This window comes from Seriola aureovittata, chromosome 1 (genome assembly GCF_021018895.1).
Source record: "Seriola aureovittata isolate HTS-2021-v1 ecotype China chromosome 1, ASM2101889v1, whole genome shotgun sequence".
Taxonomy (NCBI): domain Eukaryota; kingdom Metazoa; phylum Chordata; class Actinopteri; order Carangiformes; family Carangidae; genus Seriola; species Seriola aureovittata.
The window spans coordinates 14,368,132-14,382,363 of NC_079364.1; the positions used below are offsets into that span (position 1 = coordinate 14,368,132).

The 14,232-nt window shown below is 40.4% G+C and overlaps 1 protein-coding gene across 7 annotated transcripts in view; it reads left to right on the plus strand.

Moving 5' to 3' along the window:
- The window catches only part of sox6 (SRY-box transcription factor 6), a 137,877-nt gene that overhangs the window by 19,733 nt on the left and 103,912 nt on the right, over positions 1 to 14,232 (plus strand). For 6 of the 7 annotated variants that reach the window (XM_056371135.1, XM_056371118.1, XM_056371153.1 and 3 more), the window contains exons 2-3: positions 3,669 to 3,739; positions 11,772 to 11,822. In XM_056371135.1, the coding sequence (XP_056227110.1) occupies positions 11,788 to 11,822 (35 nt within the window). In that variant the 5' untranslated portion in view covers positions 3,669 to 3,739; positions 11,772 to 11,787. The remainder of the gene's footprint in view (positions 1 to 3,668; positions 3,740 to 11,771; positions 11,823 to 14,232) is intronic. The other variant, XM_056371160.1, reaches the window with a different exon arrangement.

The following is a 14,232-nucleotide window of genomic DNA, read 5'->3' on the forward strand; positions in this document are numbered from 1 at the left end:
GATCTATGCCAAAGTGTCCACAGTTTACCTGAACTCTAGCTGTTTCCTGACCAGCAATGTCCTCTCATTCCCAGTTATGGTTCTTACTCACTGCATGGAAGCTGTCGTTTCGTGTTTCACAGATGATGCTACTGCAGAGAGGATTGACTTTATGGAACTGGATATTTAACAGACAATCACGTGTGTTCAATCACTGTATAAGACATTTCTGTGGCTACAATGTTCTGCGCTTCACCCGTTTGCCCTCCACACTGCACCCCCACCTTCCTGTTCCTCCCATTTCCCTATTTCCCCTGGGACCAGTGTTATAGCCCCACCTCATTGCATCCCCAAACTCCCCCATGCAGTCCGCGGCCTGACTGACTGTGTGGCTGCTGCTTCTGCAGAGATAACCACACTGCATCCAGGTAGGGAGCAGTCTGCTGATGGCATAGATTACCTCTATTGTCAAAATAACTAACTCGGCAGAATTCCTACTTTAGCTTGTTTGGACGCAGGAGAGTGTGAGGATTTGGAACGGAGGATTGGGAGGATTTTTATTATTTTTTTTTATACCATGTTGCAGATCTGGATGAATTCCAAACAGAAGTTGAAGTACAAGTTTTGGCTTGCCTCATGCATATCCACACACAACTACCACAAGGTGAATTGTACATATGCATACATGCACATGCGTATGCAGCAGACACATAAACATACAGACATCCACATACGTCCCACATACAGCAGTAGTAGAAAGGCAATGTTAAAGTACATGAAACATAAAACCTGAATTTGGTAACGACAGTTATGTTGCGGTTGGTCTCCTCTGTGCTGTATACAGTTGTGGTGATGATGTCTATTGATACTGAGCCACTGTCACATGATGGTTGAAAAACATAACTCTTTGTTATGGTCAAGGAAAATTAAATCAAGCGTAGCCCACACCGTATATGAACACGTGTGGAATTTGAAGGTTCAGTTGATGTGAAAGTGAATCTTTCTGTGCTGTGGTGGTAAAACTGCTTTCCTTCACGTACTGTACAGGAGGCTTTAGCTCAAGTGGCAATTCCAGCAGGCATACAGCATGTTTGACGTGTAATATAAAGATACATGAGAAGCTTCTACGTAGGAGGGTTTAGTACGAGTGAATGATTTAACCATATATTTCACCCGCTGTGCCACTGCAGAAATATGGAATTTGGATTTAGTGTTGTGCCCAGACAAACTGCATATATGTGTGTTAAGTGCGTATCTGAACTATACCAAATTTAAGGCCTCTGTGTGTGTGTGTGTGTGCGTGTGTGTGTGTGTGTGTGTGTGTGTGTGTGTACCCTGACAAATTTCAGTGTTGGAAATGATGCTATAATTTTCAACTCTGCTTCACTGCATATGAAAGCTTTTGTGGAAACTTGAGTGTGTTTAGACTTTTGCATTTTCATGTATTTCTTTCGTGTCTGTTGAGGGTGTGTGTGTGTGTGTGTGAGCTAGCTATGGCTAGCCAAAGCTAAAGAAAAGGCCACTCTTTGACAGAAATGCCACAGGTGGATGTGAGCTCTCTGTCCCTGCTCCTTTGATGTCAGCTCCATCAGTCTGTTTGGATTTTGTATGTGAGAGCTAAACCTCCAGTATGCTCAGTGTAGTGAAATTATTTTAGCAGAAATAAGTCTTTGTGCCTCATTCTGACTGTTCACTTGTGGCCTAATGGGACAGAATTTACTTGGCATTTCTTCCTCTCACCCTAACAGTTACTGTCTGTAATTAATAATAATAATAATAATAATAATAATAATAATAATAATGGGTATACTGAATATTGCTTAAGTGTGTTGACAATTTATTTATAAAATGTGGTGAAACTAATAATTTGAATTTGGGGTTGACTGGAATTGTGTTTAATAAGTTCCCAATCCTCTAATTGGGAATGGGGAGTGCCTGTTTTATGTTTCCTGCCCGTAGGTCTAATTCACAGCAGGAAAAGAGCTGCAACATGCAGCTACAATAGGCCGGTTGACACTGACTCTTATTACACCACAGGGATTACTACATTTGCTTCATTATAATATAATTTGGGGTCGCTCATTATTTGCAATTATAAATTCTTTTTTTCCCCCCTCAGACAAATAATTAACTTAAATAACCAGTGAATAAGGAATACAGTTCCCATTTATTATTTATAATAAATTCATTCATTGTTCTCAATCAACATCAGATTATGAATTCAAAGGTTTGTTAATATCTACTCTCTGTAATTATAAGAGCTCTCATTTATGTAGGCACAACAGGAATTAAGCCTATAGTCAGATGTTTGACAAAGACTGGTTTATTGAATTACCATCCATGTAATATGTGGTTTATCCAGCAGGCAAGGATTATTGTGTAGACTGAATAGCTACTAATATAAGTTAATCGTGTGTGTATGTGTGTGTGAATACAAGAGTGGGTGGTTGCAGCTGGAGCATAGTTCAGAACAGTGAAATAGTCTGTGTTTAGCGTCATTTAAGAGGCAGGAGTAGATTTTAAACTCAGAGGTGCTATTCATGTAACAGCTTTCCATTCAGCTGGGGTCACCTGGGTCCCCTCTCCCCCATTGTCACCTCCAGCCTCAAGGCTACCACATTCAGACCCGTCTGCAACTCTTGCCTTTATCTGGCTCATTCTGTTCGCCCTCCAGCCTCCCACGCAGCAGACTCCGTGCTGTGCTCTGACAACAATGCAGTGGTAGTCGGTACATTTATCTGGTCTTGTTGTTGGTGGCTTATTTGCCCCAGCGAAGGGAGACTAAGGTGCTGTAGTGCAAATTAGTGACAGATCAGTTAAGCGTGACCTTAAAAACCCTTGGCCTTGTTTAATTGGCAGTGCTGAGGCAGACTAATTGTATAAATCAGCTGGTAATGAGATCTTGGCTTATTGTGAAAAACAAGATAATGTGAGAAAATGAACATGAATAAGCTCATAGCATTTCCATCCCTCAAGCTAGATGGCCCCATCAATGAGTTGTCATTGTCCTTACCGCTGAACTATGGGTGCATTTAAGCAGGAATTTGGTTCAGATGATGCCTAAAACTGTATGCACTTATACTGTACTTGCGTTTCCTTGTTATTCGTGCATTCTCTAACATAGCTCTTAAGTTGCAGCCCTTCAACAGACATGCTGAAACTAGCAGAGCATGGCCCCTAAATAAATCATTAGCAGGCAGTGCTTGAAGAGAGAAAGCAAAATTTAATAAAACAACCACTTTATATGAAAGCTGTTTATTAGTGGAATCCACCAACTGGAAGACAGATTAATGAGGAGAAGTAGATTTCAAACATTGTCTAGGACGGATTCCCATTGGTGACAGCTGTGAGGACTGGAGGTCAGACACTAACAAAGCTGTTTCGCTCAGCTGTGGAGACTCTGACCCTCAGCCAACAACACTATGGCCCCAATTCTCTTCCTCTTGTTCTGTCTCTGTTTGTTCTGATGTAGGTAAATACAGTTATCTCAGACCTTTGTTGATTTTAACTATGTCCCAAAGTCACTCAACTGGAAGCTATTCAAACACATTGATAATATTTAAATGTTGTATTTTTTCTATTTTAAAAGTAATATTTATACAGTAGATCTTTATAATAACGATACGATGTTGCATTCAAGGACAAATTGAAAATAGCCCTTTCCTCTCTTATTTGTGCTTACATTTCAGGTTATTTACATGAATTCAAAATCAGCCGACCAGTGATCGCTGGAAGCTGGGGATTGAGTCTTTCAGTTTTTGTAAGTATCAATTTACCTCTTCAGCTGCTTCTGTCTTGCCACATGTCTCATACACCCCTGCTGTCTTTCACCCACAATGAACACCTGCATCAAATGAGGTGGACAATTGGATAGGCACACAATGTATGCACAATTAGACAGTTGTATAGGCACAAAGTTACAGACAAACCTTTTAAACATTATATCCTTCAACTTCTTTTTCTTGCATTTTGCTTTCCCTTCAGTACTGTGCTGTGATTTTTCTTTCCCCTGTCTCCTTCCTTCACATTCTGTTGCTCCTGTGTGATATGATCTACTTCCTTGTGTGGAAGTTGCAATTTTAAAGTCAAATCAGGCTTTCTAGTATTTATTAATTGTAAGTCTTCTTAATGGCTATTTAAAGCCAGACATGCTCCTACACTATAGGAAAAGAAAATCAACCTTTTGAAATTCATTTACAGGTGACACTGGTCAAAAATGTGAAAACTTGATTGCTATTTGCTAGAGCTAAGCATTAAGAATAATATGAAACTATCCAACCTTATTTTGAACATCTATCTATCTATATGCATGTATATATAAGTGGTCGTATGTCAGTATAAAGTGGTTTAAGTGAATTTTTTCAAGGCAATACAGTAAGACAGTTGCTATGAAAGGTGGCATTTTGCTTTAAAAGAAACAGAATAGAGAGTACTACAGTCCTCTCTGCATCAATATAATATTACTTTAACTATCTTTGCTCAGCTGCTGCTCATGCAGGTTTTCTAATAAAAATGTATCATAGATATTAAGCAAATAAAGGTGAGGAACTTAGTTCATATTATTCTTTTTTTTTCCAAATGTCAGTTGGAGATATCCTGGAAGTCATATTAATGTGGTTGAGAAGCTCTCCAATAATAGCAGGGAAACATCTCTGAATTCAAAGTTCATGGCCATTTACCATTGTTTAATCATGCCATTTCTTCTGCTCTGGCGAACACGCACCTGTCTACCAGCGAGCTGACTCTGCTGCTGCATGTTAGTGCTGCTGAGGTTGTTGTGAACGGCTTGAACTTGTACTACCACAGTCAGTCATCACTCAGGTCACACTGTACATGGTTCTGTAAACATAAAAGCAGAATATAATGAATCAAACTTACTAAAATATAACACATTACTGTGAGAACTAAAAAATGCAACCAATCAATGTTAAGAACAATACTAGCTAACTGGTGTGAGCAGGTCTTATATACCTGATCATTTACTCTATCAACCTACTGCAGCACCTCTTTTGAAATTCTCCGTGTCATTTGAGATACCAGATACTGGATGATATGTTTTGTAATGATATAACATCAACTAGCAACCTTCACTAACAGACAAATGAATAAAAGATGCTAAAGCAAAGATCCCAGCTGAGTCATCAGCAGAAGCTGTGTGGTCAGCCCTCCAACATGGATGATTGGGTTTAGGTGAAAAATTAAAAAGGAATATGTTCAAAAATTGCATCCACGTAACAAGATATGATTGATGTACTTCTGCTGGTCACCACCTGTGTGTATTGGCTCCTGCTGGTCCAGCTAAAAATGCGCCTCCTCAGGTAGTCAATAAATTGACCCCTGAAGTTTTGATTATAAGGATTTAAGTCACTGTAATGTTATCGGGCATCTGTCAGTATTTGTTACAAAATAAAATACCACATGAAGCCCTGTTGGGCTAGCATTCATTGCCATATCACTCCTCTGAGACATGCAGTTGGATCCTTGTACAATCTGAAATCTAGATCCATTGACCCACAGCTTTAATTAATCTCAAAACATGACAGAAAGTAATTTAGTTTGTGTCTGGAGTGCTTATAGTACAAGTTTAATTACACTCTTGCAATGTCATTTGAAAACACCTGATGAGGATGTGTTAGACCATGTGAATAGGCACACACTATACACTCTTTGTTATTATGTGCCATTCATCTAACAAGCAACAGCAACGTAGTCTGGCGGTTCTCAGCTCTCTATCGATGGCACCACTGAAGAAGAGAGTGCTGAGGAGCCATTTGGTTAGAAATTAAATAAATTGCACCTCACCATAAAATGAAAATGAATAACCTTTGAATGGTTATTCCTCATCTATTATTTATCAAATGGGCCTCTTCAGTCCGCTGACCCTGCAGTGATTATGGTCAAAATGTTTCTGAACAGAGACCGCTCGACCGCCTTACAAATATTTTCATTTCATCAGCCTCAATTACTTCAGAGGATCCCAGTGTGAATTTGGAAAACTAATTGTTGCATATTTCATTACCTGGCAAGAATGTGGGAAACCCTCCTGAACTTTATCCATCTTCCTAAAGTCTGCATTCAATTAATAGCTTGCTCTCTGTATTACTCATGAATGACCTCATTTTGAAGTGCTTAAACTAAAATATGCTTTAACTGTGCTTTAACTAATTTGTTGAGGTTGGGTGTTGTCTGAGCTCTCTTTACAGTTGGTGATGAAGTATGGTCTATATTAAACCACATGAAAAGGACGTAACCGCTGAGTTTATTACTATTAATTATTATCATTATTATCATTATTATTTTTAATTATTTTCTGAAGGTTTGATGGACTTTTTCATCCTCATAAGAATAAAAACCTAATATGGATTTGGCTGCTGTCCTGCTTCTCAAGGTATCTTCCTTAGTACTGCAGGACAGCGTTTCACCTAGTAGCTATATACAGCAGAAAACAAGACCAAAGAACATGCCATTAATCTTCTTGCTACACCAGCTGTGGAAAGTAATGCATAACTAAAAGTCCGGTAAAATGAATTAATGATTTCAACCATGAACTTTTCTCCCAAAACGCCATGAATCGTCTTTAACTGATAATGCACCACGACCCTGGAGTGTGAAATCCCTGTTGCGTTGAGAGTAGCCAGTTAATTGATTCACAAATTATTTAAAGTTTGTGGTGCCCAGGGGAGTGCTCGGCTCTAATGACAGCCCATTTTGAAAGAGTTGAAAAACTCAGACAACCCAGGCAAGCCAGTATTAAATTGTAATGGTAAGCTAACAAGTCTAATCTACGCCCCAAGAAAAGAGATGGTGTCCAGTATTGTGTTGCTAGATGGCGGCAGTTCAATATTCTCTTTGAACTGGGATCTATCTCATCCTAAATAGAAGATTCAATTTGTTTTTCTCCTTTTTTGGCCTTTTATTCTCTCTTCATAGAACATTAAGGAATCTGTTTTTAATACAAATGTCAATTTGCAAATGCCATTGCTTCTAAACTTGGCATTTGTGTCATTTGTCCATCAGCATGACACTCATTGTCGTGCTGATGGACAAATGACAGCCATTAATCGGACATTAATTTTCTGGTGACTCCAAAACTAATGGAGGGTTTGACTGACTCGGACAGGGGTAAATGTTGTTACCTACAACTCTTAAACAGACTGATGAGCATTACACTCTGTACTACCTCTGTGTTGTGTTAGTTAAAATAAAAGCTGAATGTAAAGTCGGAAATCAGTTAACAAAGTAGAATAAATAAGTTCAGAACGTTTTGTTGTGATAAGACCTAGATGAAGCGGTAGCCGGTCACTCTGTGCAGAATAGGCTCATCTAGTAGCATACACACTGTACGCTCCTTTGCTTTTTAGTTGGAGTTGTTGGATCTCTGTGTTAATATCAAGGAGCCTCTAATCTCGGCCCATTAGCAACTGCTGTCATTCAGACACACGGTGTCGGCCTGATTTAAATAAAATGAAATGAAGATGGTTGTTTCTGGTCCCTTGGCTTCACTCATTGCCATAAACATATGCTCTGTGCCCCGCTTCTTTCCATCTTATTTATGACTTTAATTTGTTGTGTGGGCTGCGCAAGAAATCAAATTTAATCCAATCCTCCCAGGGACCCTGTCATATAATAACATGGTAATTTCTGTGTATCCTTTTGAAAAATGAGGAAATTAATTCTTCCTGACATGTTCTAATTATTCCAGTGTGAACGGCGGATGGGCTCCCTCCTTCCTCCCCATCCCCCACCCCCTAAGTGTCAGTTGCCGACGGGTGGCGAGGTGCTAATGCTGACCAGCAGCGCGTTTAATTTGAAACATGAGCAGACACCTTTCAACACACCTTCCTAATGCTGGAGTGGCTCACACAAATTAATTCACTACTCATCTGGCAGCTCTGACTGAGATATGTGTATGTATGTGTGTATGTGTATGTGTGTGTGTGTGTGTGGATGGGGGGGTCAATGGGACACCACTGCCATTAGTAAAGGTAACATAAGGTGTGTGCGTGGGTGTGCGCTACACTGTAGGTGTATATGCATATATGTCTGGACCAGGTATCGCCATATTTCATGTGAGTGGGTGTTGAGTTGGCGTAAAGCTGTCTGTTGGGATGTTGGGAGTGCTTGGACAGCTTTTTTTCCTCCCTGGATCTCCCTCTTCTCGAACCAACAGTACCTTTTCACACATCCCACTGCTCCACTGAGAGCTTTGAAAGGCTTATTTAATTAGACTGTCATCAGCCAGTCTTTAGCTTATCACTTCAATTTGCATAGGGACACTACTGGCGGAGATGTTGTGGAACAATGATCTTTAGTTTCATGTACAAGAGTTAAAAACTTATAACTGCCTCTTACATACAATGTCATTTAAAAATAAAAATCAAGCTTCTAAAGATCCAATGTGATTAATAGTAATAATAATAATAATAATAATGATAGTAATAATGATCTTTACAATTACAAACTGAGCTTGAAAATAAGACAAGATATTTTAGTAGTGTAAATTTTGTAATAAAATGTTTGTTATAAAAACTGGCACTGACCTGGTGTGATGGTGACATTGTTATCATGGAAAACAAAATTGGTTAATAATTACAAAGGCTGAAATCAAACTGCAAAATAAAAATAAACTGTATTCTGAATTTTGCCAAGACTAAGTCTCTGTTAGTCCACTGCACTGTATACATTATACATACACAGAGAAGAAATGAATTTCCACACTAATTATGTACAGTATCTAAGCAGCTGAGACAGGAGGAGAAAAAATAAACAAACAAAATTTACTGAACTTTGGAGTCGGGTTAAAACCGCAGAACTGTAATTGATTTGGTGTGTGTGTGTGTGTGTGTGTGTGTGTGTGTGTGTGTGTGTGTGTGTGTGTGTGTGTGTGTGTGTGTGTGTTAGGGCTCATAGCCGTGGCGTCATGGACGAGGAGAAGAGAGCATAGCTTTGTGAGCAGTGGGTGGGTCCCCACATGACTCAGAGAGGGGAGAGGCGTCAACATGGCCGCCCGGCCCACAGGGATTAAAGTGTCCCCCCCTCACACCCTGCAGGGTTAATCACTGCCATTTTGGATCCATGCAGAGGGAGCAAATGCACTCTCCATCACTGTGGAAGAACTGAGACATAAGCCACCAGTTAGGCTGCCACTGCAGCAGCTCTGTGGGTAGATGTACTTCATAAGCTTGTTTCCACTCAGTACAATAGACTGTTTTGAGCCTGGGTTTATTTGTCTTAAGAAAGTTGGAGTTGGATCAGCACAGACTGTTGCTCTCTGTATCCTCCTCTTTGGATATTGCTACTTTTTCTCATATGGGTTTGTTTAAGAGATACACCAAGTAACCTGGGATGTAGTTACTGGTAGGATCTGTGTAGCTAACTTCTATGTCTCACTGTGTGCTGCGCACTACGTGAGCCTGTTAATGACTGAAGGCTGAGAGTGCCGTCTCGTGCCAAGACCCACATGGCTGCTGGCGGTGCATTAAATCAGCAGTCAATTTGACTGGAAGTTTGAAATCTGGGCTAGGTTAAGGGGATGTGCTGAAGCCGTGTTAATAGCTAGCTTGTTGTCCATATGGTACTGCTTTAATAGAGCACATTTGTTGCAGATGGTGGGAGACTTGGTTAGGCAGAGGCAGCTTTTGGCAGAGGCTCATTCTTCGAAAGGGCTGCCGTGCTGCTCAGACTGGTCCAGGCCAACTTAGTGATGTTTCTCCTCCCTCCCCCCCCTTCACCGAAAAGCCTGCCCTTGAATTGTGGCCTAACCTTAATTTAAAGACATTTTTGTTTTTGTGTTCGTAGAAGAGCAAATACAATGTGCCTCAGTCACTTTTTCCCTGAGTTTGGTCATTTGCTCTCCAAACTGCACCGCTGCTTCCATAGGCTAAGTTCAGTTGTTTCTGACCACAATGGGACTGTAGACAGCAGGCACAGCTGAGGAAACACAAGCACACAGAGAGTGAAAGACCAAGGGTTATGGAATACGACCAAAGATAAAGATAGAAACATAGCATGGCCTAATCTAGTTCATTTTCTCTCCTGCTACTTAACTGTTTTAGCCCGCTGAAGCGTTCAGGTGCCAGTAAAATAAACACACATTCACATGATAATGAAGAGTGCTCTGCTCATCCTATGACTGGTTATATATACATTTGCTTCTGCATCAAACCCGAGACTGTTTCTATTCCCTTAATTCCTGATCAGAGGTTTGCAGTATGTAAATATGTACTAGAATGTGGTTACATGTACTATAAGTTCAGAGTGAACTTACATTTGTGTTGTGGATTGTTTTAGTTTGTGTGCGCCTGACGTAGAGTATGTGTGCTTTTTGCACTCAGAGAAGTGAGGAGACACGCTTGATCTGCTCTGCACTGTTTGACGGTTGTTTTCTCACGTTGTCACTGGCTTGGTGTGCTGTGGCGTGGGGATGGTATTATGTGCGCTGGGCCCAGCTGAGTGGAGAAAAGAGCAGAGCTGCAGCGCCCCTGGCTATGCCACTCCCGCCTCCCCAGACACCTTATTGTGAGAAAAGTCTCGGCTGAGCCCTCTGGGCCTTGTGGATTCACTGCCTCGCTAAGTGCTGGCCAGACTGAAAGGCACAGTGTCCTTGGGCCCAGCTCATTCTTTCCATTCTCTCAGAGGCTTTGTCTCATAAGCCAAGAGAGCAAGGGGAGAAAATGCCAAATTACACCCATGTCACTAAAACTTAAGGTGTTTAAGGGCTGAGATGTCATTTGCTGTTGTGTTTTGTGTTATTCACGATGCTGTGCATGAAGGAGTGTTACAACAGAAGAAGTTCAGAAAAGAGTATTTTTCTTTCCATTGGTGTTAAAAAGTAGTGATTTTCACAGCAGGAATTTTGATCCATGGACTTTATAGCTGTCGAATTTAAAAGTTATGAAATTGAATAAAAGGACGTAGGAGAGATGAAATGCTGAAGTGAAATTACTTGTAAGAATACTGAAAATATATTACACTGGCTGAATATCTTTATAAGGCTAGTTGTGAGATCTGAGATATTTAAATTTCAACCACTGACAAAAGTCTGTTCTCTAGAGTTGCTGCTTGTTTTTACCACTTAAAACAAAGCACATGGAAGTACTAATCAATTTCCAACCAGTCTTAACACAATAAAAGTGTATAGTATACAGACCAATAACATCGGTTAATGGAAACCTGTTGTAAGTAATTTTTAGCCATGTGTCTCCACTATTTTGTGGGTAAGGCTTCTGAACGACCCCTGCAAGTGGTGACATCATGACCACATCCTTTTGCCTCATTGGCACTGTGAGTCCCAGCTTGGGTCCCCTGCGGCTGGGCTCCCAGAAGCCACAGCACCCTCGCCACACATGGGCTGCAGCTGGACCACCGTTGGCTACTCTGAACAGACTGGGGCTGCTCTGGGATCTGTGGTTACAGTGCTGGATGTACATGTATATATCTGCACACAGCCGTGGAAAAAGACTGTATAGAGATCAGTAGGCAGAGTTTATTTGATGCAAACATATCATCAGGCTTTCAGTGCAAACCGATGTTGTATGCAAATCCACTCCCTCGATGGAAAGAGGTATAATTAATGATGTCAGTTCATAAAAAAAGAGGATGGGTTCGTAGCCATATTTCTGCTTTAATTAAAGACATGCCTTATTATAGGAGGACGATGTATGCTCTGTGTTTTTCTTTTTCTTTTCCTCCTTCTTTCTCCTTTCCCTCCTTTCTCCCTTTTCTCCTTGTTCTTCTTCTTGATTATCACTCGTTTCATAGTGAAAATGGTTCTTTGTGATTTTTCCTGCCAGAACCCCACACGCTGACATGGAGGGCTTTCTACGTAGCAGCTTTTTACTGAGGTTAGTTACATTTCTGTTGTTGCCATTTAGGATCATAGGTTGGGCAGGGGTGGTAGCGGGCTAACAGGGGTTAAACTTTCTGACACATTGTTAGCTTTAGACTTTGTCCTGTGTGTGCGTGCACGTTTGTGTGTGCGTCTGTATATTTGAACAATGTCAAACATGGATTCTAACATATTTACCCAAGCTGTGTGTTTCGGTTGTGTTCATGTAGTATGTGACTGACTGGCATGCTCACCCTGATATCCTCCAGTCAGACTGAAAGCACACGTCAACAACTTGAGGGACACAGACACAGATGTAGATGAGCTGTTCCCCTTTGTTTCCTTCTTCTCCCTTTCACAGCTTTAAGGATCTGCAGATCAGGCTTTCTGTGTCTTTGCACTGCATGCTTTTCTCAGACCACTCTCCCCATCTGCCCTCCCTTACTAACCTCCCTAATCAGTGATGCAGGGGCAAGACAGTAGCTGGCATATCGGTCCTGTGATGTGCTGTTGTTTCCTGTTGTGTTCTGTGTTTGTATTCAGCCTAACATAAAGATTTACATTTTTTGTCTTTGCCCTTCCTGTGATTCTAATTAAAAATTTGTGCTGTCATTACACACAGAGGAAGTAAATAAGAGAGCGTATTTACCATTGGCTCCTTTCCTAGTCAACCACCTTCTCTAGGCTCCAGTGTTGCTCCCTAATTAGGGTTGGCTCATTAGAAGCCACAGCAGCAGCATCTGCCTTTCAAAGCTGCTGTCAGCCAAACTTTACTAAAGCTAATGAATCCTCTTTGATTTCTTTTTCAAAAGGTCACTTATTTGATTAAATTAACAGCATTTTTTTTTTCTCTCAGAACTGTTGGGGGCATTTTAAAAAGAAAGGACAATTTGATACCATTACTCTCACAAGTCAAAGTGTAATGGAGGAACTCAATAGGAAAATCTCTCATGCATTTAAATTTATTTTATTTATCTTTAGAATCCAATCATTTAAAATTGTATTAAAAAGATGATTGAGGTCCACATTATAAAAGTTCAAGAAAAAAGAGAGTTGACTTCTGATAGAATTGACATTTCGGCCAAAGTTAATTCTGTAGAATTATATTGTGTAAATTATATGCACAAGGACTTTTTCACAAAGGCATATCTGGCTATTAACTGAAACTTTTCATTTCAATTATAATAAATTGAAAAAAGCATTTATTACTTACATATGAATTATATATAGTTATATAATTATATATAATTCATATACTTACTGTCTTCTGCAGCTAACAGGTAAAACATATAATGCAAAAATGTACAGTATCTGCTTTATCTTTCATGGCATGGCACCAATTTATTTGGCGTGGTATCTCTGCAGTGGTTTGACAGGAGTTATTCAGGCATATAGCATGTTACATTTTTGAGAGTGCACTGCCTACACTCATTTCCGCTTTCTTTGGAGTAAGGCTACAAAGTGGATGACAGTGTTTAACTCTCACCACCTGTCGAAACCAGTTTGGTGGATAACTAACCGTAATAAAGATGTGCTGTATCCTGTATGTTGAAGTGGGGCGGGATAGTTAAGGCGGCTGGCGGAGGCATAGCTCAGATTCACCATGGATATTTTTTACGTCCAATCCCACATGTAAAAAAGAAGAGAGAGAAAAAAGAAACATGACCCCTGACCTTGGCTGTTTCTCAGCAATTTCCCTTTGTTCTCGGAGCTGTGAGAAAACACTGTGATTATTCAAAGTAAACACATTATTGCGCTGCTGATCCACATCCTTCTGTCAATGTCTGTTTTAATTAAAGGAGAAGTGCCAGTAGAAAGATATCACGCACACTGGCTGGAGATTGGAGGCCTCAACAATCAGGCCAAGATTAAAGGCAGGCTTTGCTTCAGGGTTAGCCCTTTTGCTTGGATAAGACTTGTCCTGGAGTGGGCTGTGGAGTGGGGGTAGGGGTGAAAGGGGAGAAAAGGATAGAAACAGGGGTTGGATGGATGTGGCAGTTAGACATTCCTCCAGTGAAGAATCCCAGTATCTTTTCTCAAGCAACTGAATTAGGTCAAAGGGGGCTTTCTGAACATGCTCTTACATTTCTCCTCCAGTGTGCAGATGTTATTGACTTTTTTATACTATACGTCGTATCTCAGTAGCACACCGGATGGGTTTTTCATTATTGTAATGAGTCATGAGTTTGGTTTTGAGTCATACATACTGTGAGCTTTAATAGCTGTAAAAGTGCTTCCTAATAGCACCTGAGACATGGCCATCGTGAAAAATACATCAAACTCTTCAGATGTGTTGGGGAAAAAGTCTAAACTTCATATTTTACGTACAAGTCAAAGCCTTTGTACTGTCTCCTAATAATAATGCCAGTCTGTTTAAAATTCCCAGTGTTTCTAAAACTAATGCAAAAGTTCTCTGAACTACAGGA